Genomic DNA, 17,743 nt, shown 5'->3' with positions numbered 1-17,743 from the left:
ATTGTAGACCGAGCAGTTCTCTCCGACAATTCTCCACAAAATGTTTTATCATCTTACCATGTGCAGAGTGAAACCGATCACTTCCATAGTCCAGTCAGTCACAGGAGTGTTGCTTTACTGCGGTATGTTTTTTAATCATATCCGTCAAGCTCCATGTCATTATAGACCGACTACAACAATAAAGCCAGACTCAGAGCAGCCAAAGACAACACGGACAGGCTGTGGCAACATTAACATTCCGCCGTGTAAAGATCAGGCTTGGAGGGGGAGAAACATCGATAAGATCCCATTAGTTAAGTGCGCCCTTAGGATACCCGAAATTTGATCAGAGATAGACCCTTTCCTTCCAGACACGAACCATTAGACGTTATGGCAAAAAAGAGAGAGAGCTGCTCTCCTCCTCTGAAACTACTCCTCCTGCACTCCTCCTCCACCTCCTCAGTGGTCGAGGTTGTGCGGCAGGATCAGGATGAGCCCGGTGACGTCAACCTTTTGTTATCACCTTTAACACTTGCCTTTGCAGGTGGAAACACTTTTCCCTGTGTCCTTATAATAAGAGGCGCTATTTGCAGACACGCCGCTGGCGAGCAAGGAGAGAGAGAGAGAGAGAGAGAGAGCGCGCGCGCGCGCACACACGTACACACACACACACACACACACACACACACACACACACACAAACATCTGTATCACGGGATGAAGACGACTGACACTAAATATGGATATATGCACACACATCCTGATGAGTGTATCAGATACGGGCAGCGGGAGACAACTTAGTGACAGCTATACCATACTCTGAAAGCCAGGAATAGCATAAGATAACCACACTTTCAACTTCATCCACAGCCCCGGCTCCTTCCAGGAGAGGATATTACAATTACAATTTCTCTTGAGATGAGGCACAAAACATAATGAAACTACAATAATGACGATGATTTGGCAGGCAAATGGAGCTCCACATAATCCTCACTGGTTGTTGTCATATTGCAAAAAAAAACTACTAGCTAACCAGCTCAGCACCACAATCCCAGTTTCATTCAGTTAACACCAGTTTTCAACAAGAATGTATGCCTTCTTTAGTGTACTCTCATGAGAGTCAGTTAAACCGTAAAGACTTACAGCAGACACACAGACAGTACAGGGGAGCAGTATAGTAGCTGTAAACCTGCATGTTGCCAGTGTGCCAGCTGACTGCCCAGGCTCCTGGCTAGCTAACCTAGCCAGCCAGTCTGAAACATACACAGTCCCATTGTTGCCTTCTCAACCTTTCCTGACATTTATGCCAACAATTTGAGAGGATGTCACACAGTAAAGGGCGGCAGGCGTGTTATTAAGATACAACTACTTACTCTCCGTTTACCTCTGCGAAAGGCATCGTTTAGTACGTCGCCATGGTTTAAAACGGACAGATTTTCTCCCGTTGCCCTGCGCTGCCGAATCACTGCTGCTGCTGTCTGCGGCAGCAACTTTCGGCGCATGCGCAGTACCTGGGACAGTTCCAGACTGCGCTGTGCGCTGCGCAGGACAGACGAGGAGTTTAAAGGTACAGTCAGAGTGGGATTTAATTGGGCGATTAAATATTTGTACGGGAGTGGGAGGTGAAATTAGAGAGACAACGCAAAATAGATGTTGGTGTTTAATCACAGTGCCTAGATAATAATGTCAAACTACATGTAAAACTCTTGTCTACCTGTATCCTATTGTCTGTCATCAGTAGGAAAAAGCAAAAAACTAAGAAACAAAAAAGCTATTAAAATCGTAACTATTTTGTTTGTGAAATAATAATAATGTTCTAATGGGTGTGGTGGGTTTGCATGCAATGTGATCAGTTGTGAAACCTAACTCTTAAAACCTAAAATAACCAAAGTCAAATACGGTATTTAAGCACAACTTTTGTACTTTAATTTAGTTTTTTTTTTATTCAACTTTAGAGTTATACTTAAATACATTTAAGAGTAAAATACTGCATTTTATTCTCCACTACATTAATTTGACAGCTGTAGTTATTTTTGGAAAATAATAATTTTACAAAAATTCTTCAAGATGGCTGATGATTTGAGTTTTGATGATGATGGTTGAGGGTGTTTTCTAACATCATTATAACATTCACTCTAAAATCTCCCATTGGTGTTCAGTTGGGTAGAGATCTGGTGACTGCAAAGGCCACAGCATGTGATTCACATCGTTTTCAAACTCATCAAATGATTCAGTGAGCCATTGTGCCCTCAGTTGGAGCATCTGCATTTGTTATGTTTGTACAGCAATTTATTCTGGTTTTTCCCTTGTTTTTTGATACTTGTTGCCCAAAGAGTAAAGTTGAGTCACCCATCTCTGTATTACTTTTTGACCAATAACCCTAACAATTTTTGTACACCTGAACATGAAACCTAAATCACTTAAATCACCACACCTGTATGCAGTGTTGTTGGGTGCGATGGCGATAACACAAACAAAATTCTTTTCACATCAGTTGTACTGGAGCAGTGCCCATGGTTTTTGGATCCTTGACATCACCTTGGATCAGTTTAGCTAGATAACATTAGGGGTATGTATTTATAATATGGATGAACACATTGAACCTGGGTAGCCACCAAACCGGTAGCAAAGATGTCTCAAACACATTCAGTTGTTAGTGGTTTGTTATTTAATAATGATAATCGTTATTTCTTGCATCAACATTTTCAGCTTAACTTTCAAAATACAGCTTGTTCATGCATTTTACTGGCCCAAATGTAATACTCATTTGGTACACTAGCAAGAGTCGTATTACTCTTGGATTATGTGTCATTGAGCTCTTCACATACTGTATTATGCATTTTGCTGGGAAGATTAAACTCAGTGAGAAGACTCCACGGTCAATAGTGTCACATGCTTTGTGATTTGATGAAAGGTTCTATTTGTGCAACCTGATGTGTATAGCTCCCTAATCAAAGACTTATATTTCTGTGACAACTAAAATAAATTACTCCATTACAACCGCCCACCTGCCCTCTCCACAGTATTGATACCATTTTATTACCAGAGAGAGACAGATGGACAACACTGAAGAGTGTGGCGAGTTATGGGGATGCTGGAGAATGTGTGTTCATGGTCATGTAATGTCATGTCAGCTTAGAACCTGCACAAAAGCAATCAAAAAGATGATTAGAGAGAAAATTACACATGTTCAACTCCACAAACATTTCTGAAATACAGCACTGCGAAGGATAAGCTGTGGCCTGGCTTCCAGTATGGACTGGGCTTATTACAATACTCCAGCCAATTTAGGCCTGCAAGCTTCACTTCCCCCATCAGCAAGTGAAAGAGGGGAGAATTTGGTCTGAAAGCCCAATCACACACAGCGCTCCGAGTTCAGCAGGTGGGGAAGTAGCAGCAGCAGGCTCCATCAGGCAATAATACAAAGTTAATGATGCAGAATGGTGTCTTTCTCCATACCAAAGAAGACGTCAATACAGGATGTTTAAGAACGCTGTTCCTAATTACGCTTTTTAAATTCACCACTGACGTGATTGATGATTTCAAAGGGAGGCATTATCGATCCACTTCACAGACAAGTCCCATCGATTGCAAGTCTAGAATGAATAAAAGTTTTTTTTTCCTTTATCTCCCCCACTGAGAGAGAGATTGTACAATCAGAGCATCAATGTGACCTATATGGGTAGTTTGGGAGCTAAATAACCTCTTTTAAAAAGCAGTCTGAACAAGAACATATAGAGAAGTGATTGCTGAATCGAGGGACCTTGGGGGACCTTCAGGGCATCGCATAACACAAATCTCTCTGCTTTCTCATTTATCAGATGTGGAAATTCATCCATCCATTCATTAATCTGTGGGACCTTTTACAAATAACCTGACTGCATTGGGAGTTTTCAGCATGAAAAAGTTCAGGAGTGGCTGTTTTATAGACAGTCAGCCAGCTGTGCAGCATCACGCCTCTCCCTGCAATCAGTGGTGATGGAGTGATGGATGCTCTGACGCACTGACTGATTGTTTTTTCCCACCTCTGCTCCCCGTTGACATTCCCCATGGCTCGTGCCTCTTATTCCACGCACTCTGTTATTCCTCATGAGCAGCAAGGTCTTCTTATTAGTAGAGGAGCTGCCAGTTATTTCACATCTAACCCCAGCAAATGAACAAGAGAGCAAAGACCTCTTTGTCTCACATCACCTGGTTCAGCTGCAGAAAAATTCTGCATATTCAGGGAGTTTTGACCTGTTCCCTATCAATATATGTGTGTTCTGTTTGAATTACAGAGAACGAGATTGATTAGGAATCATCAGCACACTGAATTACAGCACAGAGAGAGAGGTTTTCTGTAACACCATGCTGAATCTCATTGGCAAGTGCACTTCAAATGGCAAAGTGGGCTACAGCTTATGATTAAATGGTCTGCAGGCGAAGCCTTTTTGTCTTTTTTTTTTTTTAGAGAGAGAGCTCTTTCTGAAGGCCAAAGTTAATGCAGTCATAGAAAGAACTCTGATACACTCCCACGTGAAATGGCCATGTGAGGAAAGCCCGGAGGGAGAAAAGGCCTTGAATGAATTTGAGAGAGAGAGAGAGAGAGGGAGAGAGTGGGAGGGAGGCAGATAGAGAGAAAGTTCAAACATTACTGATCCTCAAATATCCTTTTGGTTTCTGGTTCAATTGGAATTCGGCAGAAAGTGTCTACTAAAAGCTCCATTTTTGTTGCCCTTCCATTGCTGCTGAGCTTTTAGAGTTAGATGATGACAGATTGTGAGCTACCTGATATCCTTCATCATTCTCCCCAGTGGAGGTGTTTGTTCCGCCCCGAGCAAGTCCTCGAGGACTAACAAACAGCCGGCGCATTTGATGGACTATAGGGAGACATCTGCTCTGCCTGGCTTTGCCATACAGAATGAAAACTACGTGTTACAGTAATCAATCAATATGCAAACGGTGTCCTTTTAGTCTGATGATTAACCTTACAGACTTCATGGTTATCAAGTGATTATATAAGCTTGTCATTGCGAATTAGTCCTGAGGAGTTATAAGGTGTGACTACAAGAGAATGCTGTGTTTTCCTCATGTTGGCATATTGCTCTAAGCATGAATGCTCGATATATCCTCAGCAGCATTGTCACAACTGTGCTTCAAGCACCCTTGGGGATAAGCTCTGTTGTGTGTACTCAAGGGACAAGAGGGAAAGAAAAAGTCTGCGCAGTGCAATCTGATTTGTGGTTACAGCCGCACCATCCCTCACAAAGTAATCTGGAGAATATCACCCGAGCCAAAAGATCCTTTGAGCGCTGTCATCCATTTTAAACTGCGAGTTGCTCATGTCGGCAGAGTGTTTGTGCATTGTGATGAGCTGATTTAGAATTGCCGTTGGCTGATTTTAGCCTCTGAATATCCTACCTGCTGTAGACAGGTGGTTCCTAAACAGGGGCCCCAGGAGCTGTGAGGGAGTTCCAGAGGGTTTGATGCAAAATGAAGCATGGCTGCTATTTTATTTAGTTATTTTACAAATTAATGTACATATAAATGTGAATTAACCCTGTCATCATTTTGGTTTCAAAACCTGCAGTGCAGTTTTTTCCACTTGAATGATTTCCTCTCCCTGCTCATTTCAGTTCCTCTAAATTGAATTATCTTCCACCTCATTCTTTAACTCTTGTTATTTCTTTCCTTGGTGCTTTTCTCTTATGCATCATTTTAAGGTCACTTAGACTCTAATCTGTCATTGTTGTTGTAGGAACTGAAGCTTATTCTACTGGTGCAGTCTTAGTGGATCTCTCTAGATAGAAGCATCAGGTACTAACTGTGTAAATGTAAATAACCTAGGTCAACTCATGTCATGCCAACAGGAGACATTTCAAACTGGGTTGCTTTAGACACAACTCCTCCTCTGGTCAGTAGTCAAATGGGAATCTTTGCTGAGGTGTTTTAAGCTGTGAGGACACCACTGTCAGACTGATGTCCTGAGTTTAACGACTGCTAAAGACAGCATGAAGGAGAAAGGCAAATTATCTTTTGAAATATTGGGCGCTAGGGGGCGGTGTAGCCTCCACCCTAACCTCGGTGAGGACATTCTTCAGACCGGAAGATGTTTGTCTTTGGTCAAAGCAATATGGTTCCACCCTATGGGCAATGTGAATGTAAACAGGCATGCTCACCTCTCAAACGACAAATACTTTCATATTAGCTGAAATACAGCAGTAACTGTTATCTAAGCTCCATGGCTTTTAGAGTAGGTGCTCGGTTTTTCAGAGACTCCGCCGTCCTCTCCAGACGGGTCGTCGTGTCTGTTCGACAGGAAAGTGCGTCATGGCTTCTCAAAGCAGGTCAGTGCTAAAAGGATCATCTGCTGCTCGTGTATTTTCATTTTTGTTAGCATGGATACGTATTTAGTCGCTAGTAAAGTATGGCACGAGTACAAAATGGGTAAAATGTGACCTTCAGTTCAGCAGCGTACACTGACATTTGAAGGGGACAGGGCGACAAAACAGACAAATCAGGACATCTCTCTGCTCCTCTGATTGACACGTTCATAAAAACTATATTATGCTGCTTTTCATTTATCCCATCAGTTCCCGTGTCACTGAGACGGAGTATGAGACACAGGCACACATCCAATGCAACCTGACAAGGCAGCAGGCACACCAGAATCTTATTTTGATAAAATTCTAAAATTTCTTTCCCATTTTAGAAACACACCCAGATTAAATTCAATGTTCTGCACCGATAAAGTTTTTACCTCCCCCACCTCTCAGAAATGTTCCTTTACTTGAGCTATGGATGTTTGAGCTATAGAGAGAAAACTATTTTTACATTTATCTGATGAAGCCTCCAGGACACATACACTGAGAGTGGGTAAAGTAGGAGACATTTGTATCCAGCACTTAACCCAGTGAAATGAACAATGTTTAAATATTCATATATTACAGGAGCAGATGTAATTTGGAGATTTTTTTAAAACTAAGTAATTAAACAGACTATTTTTATGTCTGGAGGGGATATTTAAAAATTTAGCTGGCTCACATGCTGGACAACCTGGGTTCAACTGGGTCGCATACATTACATCCATGCATTTGTTTGAACGAGGGCTATGTTTTTTTTTTTTTTTTTAATTATAGATTAATCTGTGTAGATTTTTTCAAATTAATCAGTTAATGGTTTTGCCATAACAATTGCCCAACAAAGAAACATGTCTCCAGATTGTTTGTGTTGTCTAACCAACAGCCCAGACCTCAATGATGTCTCATTTTTATGTCATTTGCCATAATATACAATAGAGAAAATTAGCAGGTTCTCGCATTTCCACTTTTTCAAAAAGTGGAACCAGAAAATGTTATCTAAAGGTTTGTTTACAGTCAATGCTTCCCATCAAAATGCACTGTATGTATCCTTGAGGTTTAACAAATTAGCTGAAGGGATGTCCTTCGTCATAAACCATTTGCATAGCACGCATTTTTGCAAATATTTGCAATTGCGAATTGTTTATATCTATGTCGGCTTGCTGGCAGTCTTCTTCACTGGCTTTTTTGGCACATTGTAAGGTCTGTTGGTGTGTTAACAACCACTAACTGTTCATCAGCAGAACAGCCTGAAACCAACTGGAGGAAGTAAATTATGCTGCCACATGCTCATTCACGATACTGAAATAACAGAGGCCCACTCGTAAAACTTTGCTCTGTAACACTACCAGTGGTCAAAAACTCCAAAGGGTACCTTTGAAGGTATGTCATTTTTAGGTAAAAATGTTAAATATTTAATATTCATAGTAAATCTTGTGTGATTTCTAAAGGACTACTCAATCTGCACAAACACTCCAACACTTAGTTAGAATGAGACGTTTCTGGGATACATTTTATGACATGATAAACATTATAAACAGTGATCATCTGAAAGCATAATAAGACTGCGTCAGCCTATCATCCAAATAAGTACAATCAGTCAGTTACCTTGCAGCCCTGCTGGCAGTGAAGTGATGGATATGTTGATGTCTTTACAGGAAGTGCTGCCTGCAGCAGAGGAGGGAGGAATGGATTTATCTTCACTCCTGCTTGTTTTATTACATCAGAGGCGTTGCTCAACAGACTGATGAAAGGCAAAGCAGCAGAGGCAGACAGCAGCTTTTATCGCCTCCCAGCCTCAGTTCCGCCGGACAGTGGTAACCAGACCACTGCCTCAGAGATTTACATCCCTAAACTCATCTGATCATTCTGCCTCAGCCTTTTTCCAAATACTGCAGACATCATCCCTCCACCACTCTCATGTTCTAGTTCCTGTTTTTACTGCTTCATATTAACTTTCATTGTCTGTCTCATGATTAATTGCACTTGTATTTTTTTTCAGGTGAACAAATGTCTTTGTTACTGAGGCATCCAGATCAGCCTGACAACCCAAAAGTTTTGAAAGTGGCTATATTAGGTGCCCCAAATGCTGGGAAATCCACATTGTCCAATCAGCTCCTCGGCAGAAAGGTCCCTGTCTTAACTTGTCTCTCTTTTAAACTTCTATACTACAATGTATCTGTCTCACTGAGGAGGAGGAGGAGGAGGAGGTGCTTACTTTTTTAAGTCAGTGTTCATTTCTTAAAGGTGTTTGCTGTGTCCAAGAAAGTACACACTACACGGTCACGTTCCCTGGGCATCATAACAGAGAATGATACACAGATAGTAAGAACTTTTTCACATCTATCTGATGCATTTTAATACCATTCAACAGCCAGATGCTTGAGTCAGTGCATATATTTGTATTTTTACAGATTTTGCTGGACACTCCAGGTCTCACCACCCCATCAAAAGTTAAAAGGTGCCTCTCTTTTTTATATTGTTGGTATTGTTCAAAGTCTGTAGTCTCCATACAGTATTATCACACATTGTAATGTATGAATGAATCCTCTGTTTCCATAGACACCAGCTGGAGAAGTCTTTGCTTGTGGATCCTTGGAACACAGTCAAAGAAGCCGAACTAAGTATTATACATATATATATATTTACTCTGAGCCAGTAATTTTTTGAGTTATTCTTTTGTGTCATAGATTGAATATTAAGAGTGAGATATAGTGTTTAGTCTCAGTGGCTTATAATCGGAACTGTTTCCAGTGGTCGTGGTGGTGGATGTGGCAGACAGATGGATGTGCAGCAGGCTTGACTTTGAGGTGCTCAAGTGCCTGGCCAAGCACCCAGACATCCCAGCAATCCTGGTCCTCAATAAGGTATTCTCTCCCCTGAATCATATATGTGCAACAGTGTGGCTCTGATGTGTTTTTATTTGGACACATTTTGACAACAGTGGAGCTCTATGGCACAGAGGAATAAGATGTACAGTATGAGGCTGTCAGTACTTTGTTGGTTTCAGTCTTTCCTGGGATTTGATGACAATAAAAAAAATATTATATCACCAGACTTCCTCTGAACACTTCAAAGAAATAATCACCAGGACTTAAGTGTCTTATAGAGGTCTTCACTAACCCTCTTCTCTCTTTAAGGTGGACCTGGTGAAGGCTAAAGACAGGCTGCTGGATATCACAGCAGAGCTGACGTGTGGAGTGGTGAATGGACGCAGAATGCGGGTCAGGCCAGTGATCAAGCCTCCGTGGGCCAAAAAGAGGCCAGAGAGGGATTCAGAGTTATCAGCCGACGAGGACAGCGCAGGGCCTGAGGGCAGCGCTGAGCCAAACTCTGAGCTGAACAAAGAGCAGCTGAAGGAGCTGAGCAGCCAGCGAGGCTGGCCTCACTTCAAAGATGTCTTCATGCTCTCCTCTGTGGACAGAGAAGACGTGGAGACACTGAAGGTACACACATATGGCCATAGTAAGAACAACTGTGTTACCATTTCAAAATGTGCAAAACATATGTTAAAAACTTCTGTTGTTATGCCTTGAAGAAAACCTCTCTCCACCCCCTTTTGAAAACTAAGGAAACTGGAACAGATTGAATACTTAACTAAAATGCAAACAGAAGCTTTTGTAAACCTTGTACACCTTTGCACGTGTCAGCTATATTGCAGTTTTACAGGTAGACATGTTAGCTTTAGTTCAGTATGAGATTATTCTCAATATCTCATTTTTCTTTTTCTATGACTTAGTGTCATTGTAGTTTAATGTTTAATTTTTGTCTCATTGTTGTAGAGCTACTTTATGGTTGCTGCTAAGCCAGGTCCATGGCAGTACCACAGTGAAGTCCTGACCGATCAGAGTCCAGAGGAAGTCTGCAAAAACATAATCCGAGAGAAGCTTTTGGAGCATCTGCCCCAGGAGGTGCCTTACTCAGTGACACAGGTGACTAATGAACCAATTCAGCATGGACACTCAACAGTCACATGCGATGCTAAGCTGACAGCTAATTGACAACACACATCATCCCACTGCACTGATTCTGTGGCCTATTTAAAGCCCTTCATACTCACTTCCACTCTACATGTTGACATGTGCCCTGATGCAGCTGTTGGACCCATCCTCCACCTGCTTCACCTTGGCCTCACTGTAGATGGCCAAGGATGTCATTTCCCATTCATTATTTTCAATGTTGTCATGTGTGTATTTATTGCTGCTGTGTAGACTGTATAGTTGTTATTAGTTACTGTATGTTGCATGAGTGTTTTCTGACAAACTAACAACACATTAATTCATATGCAAATATTTAACACTTATTTATTAGATATGGTAGTCAGCCTCTTGTGGAGGACACCTTCAGGCAAGGAATTCTGGGATGTGTAGTAGTGACCACAGCTCTCAACCAGCAGCTGACATTTCCTGTTCCACTTTGAACAATTATCTCACTGTACTGGCTTTTTGAGAAATTTCTAACTTTTAAATGTCTTTGTTTTCAGACTGTTGAACTCTGGCAAGAGGGAGAAGAGGGCAAACTCCTTATTTCTGTGAAACTTTATGTCAAGAAAGATTCTCACATGGTAAGTGCACTCTGTAAATGTATGTTTTTGTGTATGTCCAGCTGGTTATTGAAAGGAGGTTAGTTTAGTGTACATTTATGATTATTTTCTTCTTTGTATTATATATACAATAAAAAGATTGTATATATATGTGTGTGTTTCGTGTGACTTGGCTGCTGTAACACTGACCTTTCACTCTGGGATTAATGAACAACACTATCCATCTATCTAGTACTTACTGTGGGTTAATTTAGCATTTATGTGTTGAGGTGACGAATGTGATTTCACTGTGTCAGCTAGAAAGTGCTTGTGTGTTCACTGGGGCCCAGCTAGCAAAAGTGGACAAATTTAGATTTTTAATCACTTTTGGCTGCCAGTGTCAAATGACACATCAAATCCTGCAAAAAAGTCCCACTATTATCACAATCTGGAATGCACAAATGAATGTTTTCTTCTGTTCTTCCAGTAGTCAGATGTGATGTAAACGCAACACAAACAGTCTATTGAAATATCAGTCTTAAACTGATTGAAGAGGTTGAGTCAGTTGCAGACACAAAACTGCAGGAAGTGAAGTGACATCTGAAGCATCTGATATTTATTTGTTGTTCCCCCATACCTTTAGATTTCCTTTTCCTCATGTTTTTAACTTGTAAATATTTGAGCAGCTTTTCTAAACCATACATATTTGATGACAAAGAATATTTGAAGCTACATCGGGGCTACTGAAGTGTTTCAAGGCCAGTGACTGCTGAAAAGAGTGACTCAGACCAACACCATTCTTTAGTTTTTACATTCAACAAAGGGAATAACATAAGAAATATAGATTGCCTTAGAACTCCCAGGGATGACTGACCAAAGAAATCAAATCTCATCTATTTTGCAAATAGTTCGTGGTGCAAAGCCACATTTTTCAGTTTTATTTGAATAAACTGAAAATGATATTTTTTGACTTTATCAAATCAGTGCAGGCTTTTTGATGGAAAACAAGCCTCACACACAACCTCAACAGGAGGTAGAAATACATTGGCTGAACAGTGGCGTATAAAAAATGAATTAAAAAAAAAACATCCTCTAAAATATTTTTGTGGTGTCAGCGAGCATAACATAGTTGCCATCATCATTTAATAGGGATACATTTCAATATCTTAACTTAAAAAGAAACCTTTAACATACTATATTTTGGTGTTATATCCAGCCAACCAGTATCATGGTACTGTTTTCCACAGGGACTATTCCAATCTAAATTTATATCTTTTAAATTTTTCTCAAGTGGGACTGTTCTTCCTGAAGCAAAATAAAACCTGTGGCCTTGTGTTTTTTTAAACTGGTGCCTGATGTCACTGTATTTCTTGTTGTTTCTGTAGAAGATGGTGATTGGCACAGGTGGCCAGATGGTAGCACAGATCGCCCAAGAGGCAGGTGAGGACCTGAGCCACGTCTACCTGAGGGATGTAAAGCTGAGGCTCTCAGCCAAGCTGAAAAAGTGAAGACGATGGAAGGACTTTAATGGTGCAATCCTGAAGACATGAAAAGGTGGAGACAGATCCTGCTGGATATCTCTGTAACAAAGGATAAGATCTCATTGTGAGTCTGAAAAGGAACTATGAGATGGCATACACTGTGTCCATAGTCCCAGAGCTCCCACTGAGCTTGTACTTCTTTGAGAAATTGAGGTTGTATGCCAAAGTTTGACGTTTGCATCAGCAGCATTCTTCCCTGTGGTCCCATAAGATGTAAAACATTTGGATATAAAGGTGATACCTGTAAGATGCTGTCATTATAGTGGTAGAAAAATGTGATAAAACTGTTTTTGCTGTAAAACAAAGCTATGTAAAATATATTCCTTAGATTTTCTGGGGGACATTCAATGCCTTTATTTGACAGCTGACAGCAGAGACTTAACTGAGCACCAGTCAGGGTCATTGACTGTCAACTGCAAGGCCCCCATGGTACCCCAACATCATTCTAAAACTGTATTCATTATTTCAAGACAGTGAAACAGAGAAAACATGTCGATTAAAAGCAGCTTACACAAGCTGCAAAATAAAGTGTTATGAATTATAGACATTTATTTAGCACTGATGTATTTTAGGTAACAAACATGACAGAGACTCTCATCAAATGGATGTTTTGACACAAGTTTGACAGTGTGTTTATGGCTGAGCAGGTTTGGCGAGCTGTGAAAAGGCCGATGGTTTATCTTTGGCTCTCAGAGCTTTTTACTTGGCGGGCGCCTCGTGCAAACACGGACTGTAGATAAACTGAAGTGGGACCTGCACAGTCATGTTCACTCAGATGTCCCTGATGTACCATCCACCCCTGTTCCCCGCACTCCCACATCACTTTAGCCTTCTCCGCTGCCTTTGAAGTGTGGCCATCCATCCCTCTGACTATCACTTTTTGTTCCGCTGCTTCTTCCCTTTTTCTCCCCCCCCCCTGCTTTTTTGGCTCTTATAAAGCCCTGCTCTGCCCCCGAGGGCTGAATTGTCTCCCTAATGGATGGCAAAATGGAGCACTAACCTGATGCTAAAATGGGTCAGATAATGGTGATTAGATTCATTCCTGCTGCCTGTGAGTTAACTCGACAGTTACTCTATCCGGGGCATCTTGATGAATAACCAGCCAGTGGCCTAAAGCAAGGGCGATGGGAGGGGAGGGAGAGAGGGAGAGGCCTTGAATGTCTCACAGAAGCTGTGTCAAGCCCTCAAGCTCTTTCTGAAATGGCTGCTTCCCAGTGATTAGACAAGCCGGTTGCGCAGCAGAGATCACCACTTAGACAAGCCAACTGCTGCTTGAAAATATTATAGCTGATGTATGTCAGCTGGCACATTAAAGCAATCCTTCAAACACAAGACATTTAGAAAGCTGAAACCCTGCTTCACGTGTGCTTTTACCAAAATAATGAGGCAGTCATTTGTTTGGGAACCGTAAGCTTTATTTTACATGCAACCACAAGTACATCTAAAAATGGGATTAAGAGACGAAGCTCATGAATAAGACATCAATCAAAGGCTTTTCCTGTTTTTCCTCCTCCTGGTCCAGACGACATTGAGCGAGGGCCATATAACCCTTACCATTACTAAAACTCAGTAATGGTAACGGTTTGACGGCCCTCCTCTGCAGTGTGTGCAGCCTGTGGACAGTTAGGCCTGAGCATGTGCTGATAGCGCCAGAGTGGGAATGAAACCCTGGATAGTACATCATCTATACTGTAGTGTCTCTTTAATAAACTTACAGTATAAGATGATATCCTGTCCAGGGCACAAGACATAACCGTTAGCAGGGTGTTGTTGTCGTCTGCGAGGTGAGGCTAGATGAGACGCAAACAGAAAATGAAAATAATGTTAATTATATGGTTATGGTTATATGATTAAATTAGCTTGGCATGTATTTAAATACTGAAGAAAATTCCCTTTTCAATAAAGTGTACTGTAAAACATCCTTAACCCTCCACCTGCCATGAGGCTCAGGCCTCAGCGGCCGCCTCTCTGTCTTACATACTCACCTCTCTGCGTTGCATCTTTTATGGATTGCTGACACTTCCCTTCACACCATGTTCATATTTTAAGGTCTGCTATGTGTCCACTTCAGGTTCATTCTCCAAACTGGTCTGCCCGGGTTGGGCTCTGACACTTAAAGGCCCCTGGCTCATTAGCATAACATGATGACATCTGGGCTGGACCAGACGGCACGGGTTGAACTTTTTCTTATCTGGTCCTGACCTGACTGCCTCTGTCCGGTCATGGTCCACACCCTTATTACACCCAGCTGGACTTTGCACAAATATTACACATGAATCCTGTTTTTATTTTTTTTACATCATAATCTGTAAAATGTTATTTAAAAAGAAAAGTGCAGATGTAACCTTTTTAAGCAAAAGTATTTATTGATATCAGAGGAAAAAAATCAAGTTAAGTTTCAGCAGCTAACAGCACTGACTCTTCTCCTATTTGCTCAAAATTCTGTGTCCAAAGCCATTTCACAGAATTTAGACCTTTCTTGGTCATACATGCCCAAACAAAAGAACTCTTATGAGAGAACATGGCTTTTTTTTTTTAAATTATTTTTACTGTCCATTAGCTGTGCTCTGAGCTTTATCTCACAGTGTAGTAATAAATGTTCACCATCTCTCAAGTCTTCTGAATCTCATAGCCCCTCGGATTTATGCGTGATGGTTTCATGGATTGGAATTTAATACCACAATATGTCAGCTGATGACATGTTATCTGACTTATTAAATTCGGTGGATTTCTTCTCATATGATAGATTCCAGGATATGGAGATTTTATATTAGATATGACACATACACACACACACACACAGAGCTCATCAAATTATGCATGGACTGCAATAGAGCGGGTTACCTGCTGTAGTTTGTCTTTAATCCCTGACGGTTTGTCTACATCCCATAATAACAGACTGTTTTTGAAGAGAAAAGGAGCCTTCCTGGGGATTTTAGCTCTTATACTTTCTTTTAGAAGTGGATTCATTGAATTTAAATCCAAACATTGCTGTTACTATTAAATGAAAAAGGTCAAAGTCATGTATTGCAGGATATAAGAACACATAGGTGTAGTGATTTCTCAAGCAAAACTGATGAATACCCATGCTCCAACACCAAGTCATTAACATACAACTATTGAGAGTACACTCACGTCTTCACCACTACACCACTGTTTTAAGGTCAACTTCATTAATCACAGTTACATATAGTTCTGTGCATATAAAGGAAGGACTGTAATTCTTTTTATTCTAATAACAACCTAATAATTCAATTCAGTACATAGATGTCTTTGTTTCTAGATTTTGTATGTGAACAGTGGCATGTTCTGTAGGAAGGCCTGGGTTAGGTGGGATATGGCAGTTGCCATGGTAACATGGTTAGGGTGTGGGAGCTGGTATGGGGTGTGAGAGGTCCTCCTGTAGGTGCAGATAAAGATGGAGGTAGGACTATCTGGGTGGTTTGGTTTCCCTCCAACTCTTTATCTGCCGCTGAAATGCCTCTGCCTTTTTTCTACAAGTTTCCATTTGCATTCGAAGATAAGTTTTTTATTCTTTCATGCTTGTGGAGACAAAAAGGGAGGACGCTCCCATCGTGTAACAAGCCGGTTTTATTGAAGGTAATCAGGGGAACTTGTTGAGGTTTGATTAAACTGTGTGCTGTTGGAAGAAGGTAAGATATTTGCCTGAATCAGTGGCTTTTGCGTGCACGTGTTAAATGTAGTCCCAATCATGACATCATGTTGTGACCCCCCACCCCACCCCCACTCTTTCTCTGTCACATGCTTCTAGTTTTTTCCAGTCTGAACCTGCCCCCCCCCCCCCCCCCCCCCAACACCACCACCACCTCCCCCCTCCTCACCCGCAACCCTGCACACCCAAACCCACTGACTCAGAGCAAATACAACATAGTGGAAATATGTTTTATATAAACAGACTAATGAAGAGGCATCATGATCATCTTCTGAGGTGATATATGGTCTAAAAGAAATTAGTGAGAATTTCGTTTTTTTTTTTAAATCCATCTGTCATTAACTGAGAATAGCTCATGCCACCATTTGATAACTATGAAACATCTGGTCAGGAGCAATTCGAACCACATCATTTGTTTTTATTAGGAGGGAGCTTGTGTCCTCTGGGAAGGCTACAAACATGGCTGCACATGAGTTTGGTTTAACTGGCACAACCTGCCACTGTGTCTCTAAAGGCTGTATTTGCCGGTATGTTAATGACTGTGGGATATGAGCAGTGCAGCAGCTGAATGTTGCACTTACTTCATTACATTAAATTGTATCATACGATGGTAAGGAAGACGAGCAGTGGTGGAATGTATCTAAGTACATTTACTCAAGTGCTGCACTTTTGAGGTACTTGCACATTACGTGTTATTTTATGCCTAATCATACTGCTCCACAACATTACAGAGGGAAATATTGTATTTTTTACCCCACCACTGGTGGCTGACAACTGTAATTACAAGCTACTTTCAGGTTAAGATTTGACATTAAACCAGACTAAACCAGAACAATGAATATAAATATGTGTTGTAGAACTTGGTTATTTCTTCTTTCCCATTTATGATCTCCTGAGCCCTCAGATTTAGGTTGTGACCCTCAAGTTCTAAAATAAACAGGAGGAGCAGGTCTCCATTCGGATCCATTAATGTCATCTGATGTTTTGAAACAGTGAAGATGATGTTTCCTGGAGGAAATGCACTGACTCACACAGCGCCCCCCCCCCCCCAAAAAAAGGAAATTCAAGGTAGTTTTTTTTCTGTATTTGCTTGCTATTAAGTAATGAATCTGAAAATGAAAAGAAACAGTGAGTCAGAGATTAAGGCAAAAACTTTAATATATTTATATAATTTCTGTTGTATGTTCAGGCATCTGTAAAACAATATGAATTGTCTTCCACACTTTCCAGATATCCACCAACAAGGAAGGAACATCATGTTATTATCATTATGTGGCAGTACAATGCCACATAACTTTCACAACATTAAAGCTGACATATGATGTTCCTGATGTTTAATGTTTCCAGGTTACCAGTTACTTCAGGTCTGATTTTCCTTCAGGACAGAAATGAACTGACACGTCACAACACTGACACTGACATTTTTATGGTTATTATTTATTAGCAGTGGTGCTGGAGTTTGCTGCTGCATTATTTGTGTCACCAGTCAGTGTTAATGAGATGACTCTGACTGCCCTCTGCAGGCTGAACATGAACTGTCTGTGGGCCAGGCTGTACAGTCATGTTCTCCATCAGCTGAAGCTTAAGAAACACATACATGACGACAACAGTAGCAATAAAACCAGCATTCCCAAGACAGTCCATTAATCATGCAGAGGAGCATTGAGCAGCTGGTCACCGCTGAAATAAT

The 17,743-nt window shown here is 41.1% G+C and overlaps 2 protein-coding genes and 1 long non-coding RNA gene across 5 annotated transcripts in view; 1 reads left to right on the top strand and 2 right to left on the bottom strand.

The window, feature by feature from the left end:
- The window catches only part of fam222ba (family with sequence similarity 222 member Ba), a 29,069-nt gene extending 27,574 nt beyond the window's left edge, over positions 1-1,495 (bottom strand). The window contains exon 1 of one of the 3 annotated variants that reach the window (XM_018692107.2): positions 1,353-1,495. The gene's annotated coding sequence lies outside the window, so the exon portion shown is untranslated. Of the gene's footprint in view, positions 1-57; positions 597-1,352 lie in introns of those variants that run through there. The other 2 variants (XM_018692108.2, XM_018692109.1) reach the window with 2 other exon arrangements.
- Positions 1,496-6,062: 4,567 nt separating this feature from the next.
- On the top strand, positions 6,063-12,923 carry eral1 (Era-like 12S mitochondrial rRNA chaperone 1). Its single transcript, XM_018692422.2, has 11 exons — positions 6,063-6,305; positions 7,976-8,134; positions 8,320-8,447; positions 8,565-8,642; positions 8,732-8,778; positions 8,880-8,941; positions 9,072-9,184; positions 9,458-9,763; positions 10,100-10,249; positions 10,801-10,881; positions 12,225-12,923. Exons 1-11 carry the CDS (start codon positions 6,200-6,202, stop codon positions 12,345-12,347), a joined length of 1,353 nt encoding a protein of 450 aa, XP_018547938.1. The 5' UTR covers positions 6,063-6,199; the 3' UTR covers positions 12,348-12,923.
- Positions 12,924-13,773: 850 nt separating this feature from the next.
- LOC108893940 (uncharacterized) lies at positions 13,774-16,186 on the bottom strand. The gene is made up of 2 exons (XR_001962737.2): positions 14,366-16,186; positions 13,774-14,170 (listed from the first exon to the last, which is right to left on the bottom strand). It is a non-coding gene; the product is annotated as an uncharacterized LOC108893940 (long non-coding RNA).
- Positions 16,187-17,743: the final 1,557 nt, after the last annotated feature.

Source organism: Lates calcarifer, linkage group LG20, assembly GCF_001640805.2.
Source record: "Lates calcarifer isolate ASB-BC8 linkage group LG20, TLL_Latcal_v3, whole genome shotgun sequence".
Classification (NCBI taxonomy): domain Eukaryota; kingdom Metazoa; phylum Chordata; class Actinopteri; family Centropomidae; genus Lates; species Lates calcarifer.
Note: the sequence above shows the minus strand (reverse complement) of the source record. Positions and strands in the feature narration are given on the sequence as shown.

Excerpts from the sequence above, each read along its gene's own strand:
- eral1 (XM_018692422.2), top strand. The coding sequence starts at position 6,200 with ATGGCTTTTAGAGTAGGTGCTCGGTTTTTCAGAGACTCCGCCGTCCTC. Across the intron at positions 8,448-8,564 it reads ATCAGCTCCTCGGCAGAAAG|GTGTTTGCTGTGTCCAAGAA; the intron begins GTCCCTGTCTTA and ends CATTTCTTAAAG. Across the intron at positions 9,185-9,457 it reads CAATCCTGGTCCTCAATAAG|GTGGACCTGGTGAAGGCTAA; the intron begins GTATTCTCTCCC and ends TCTCTCTTTAAG.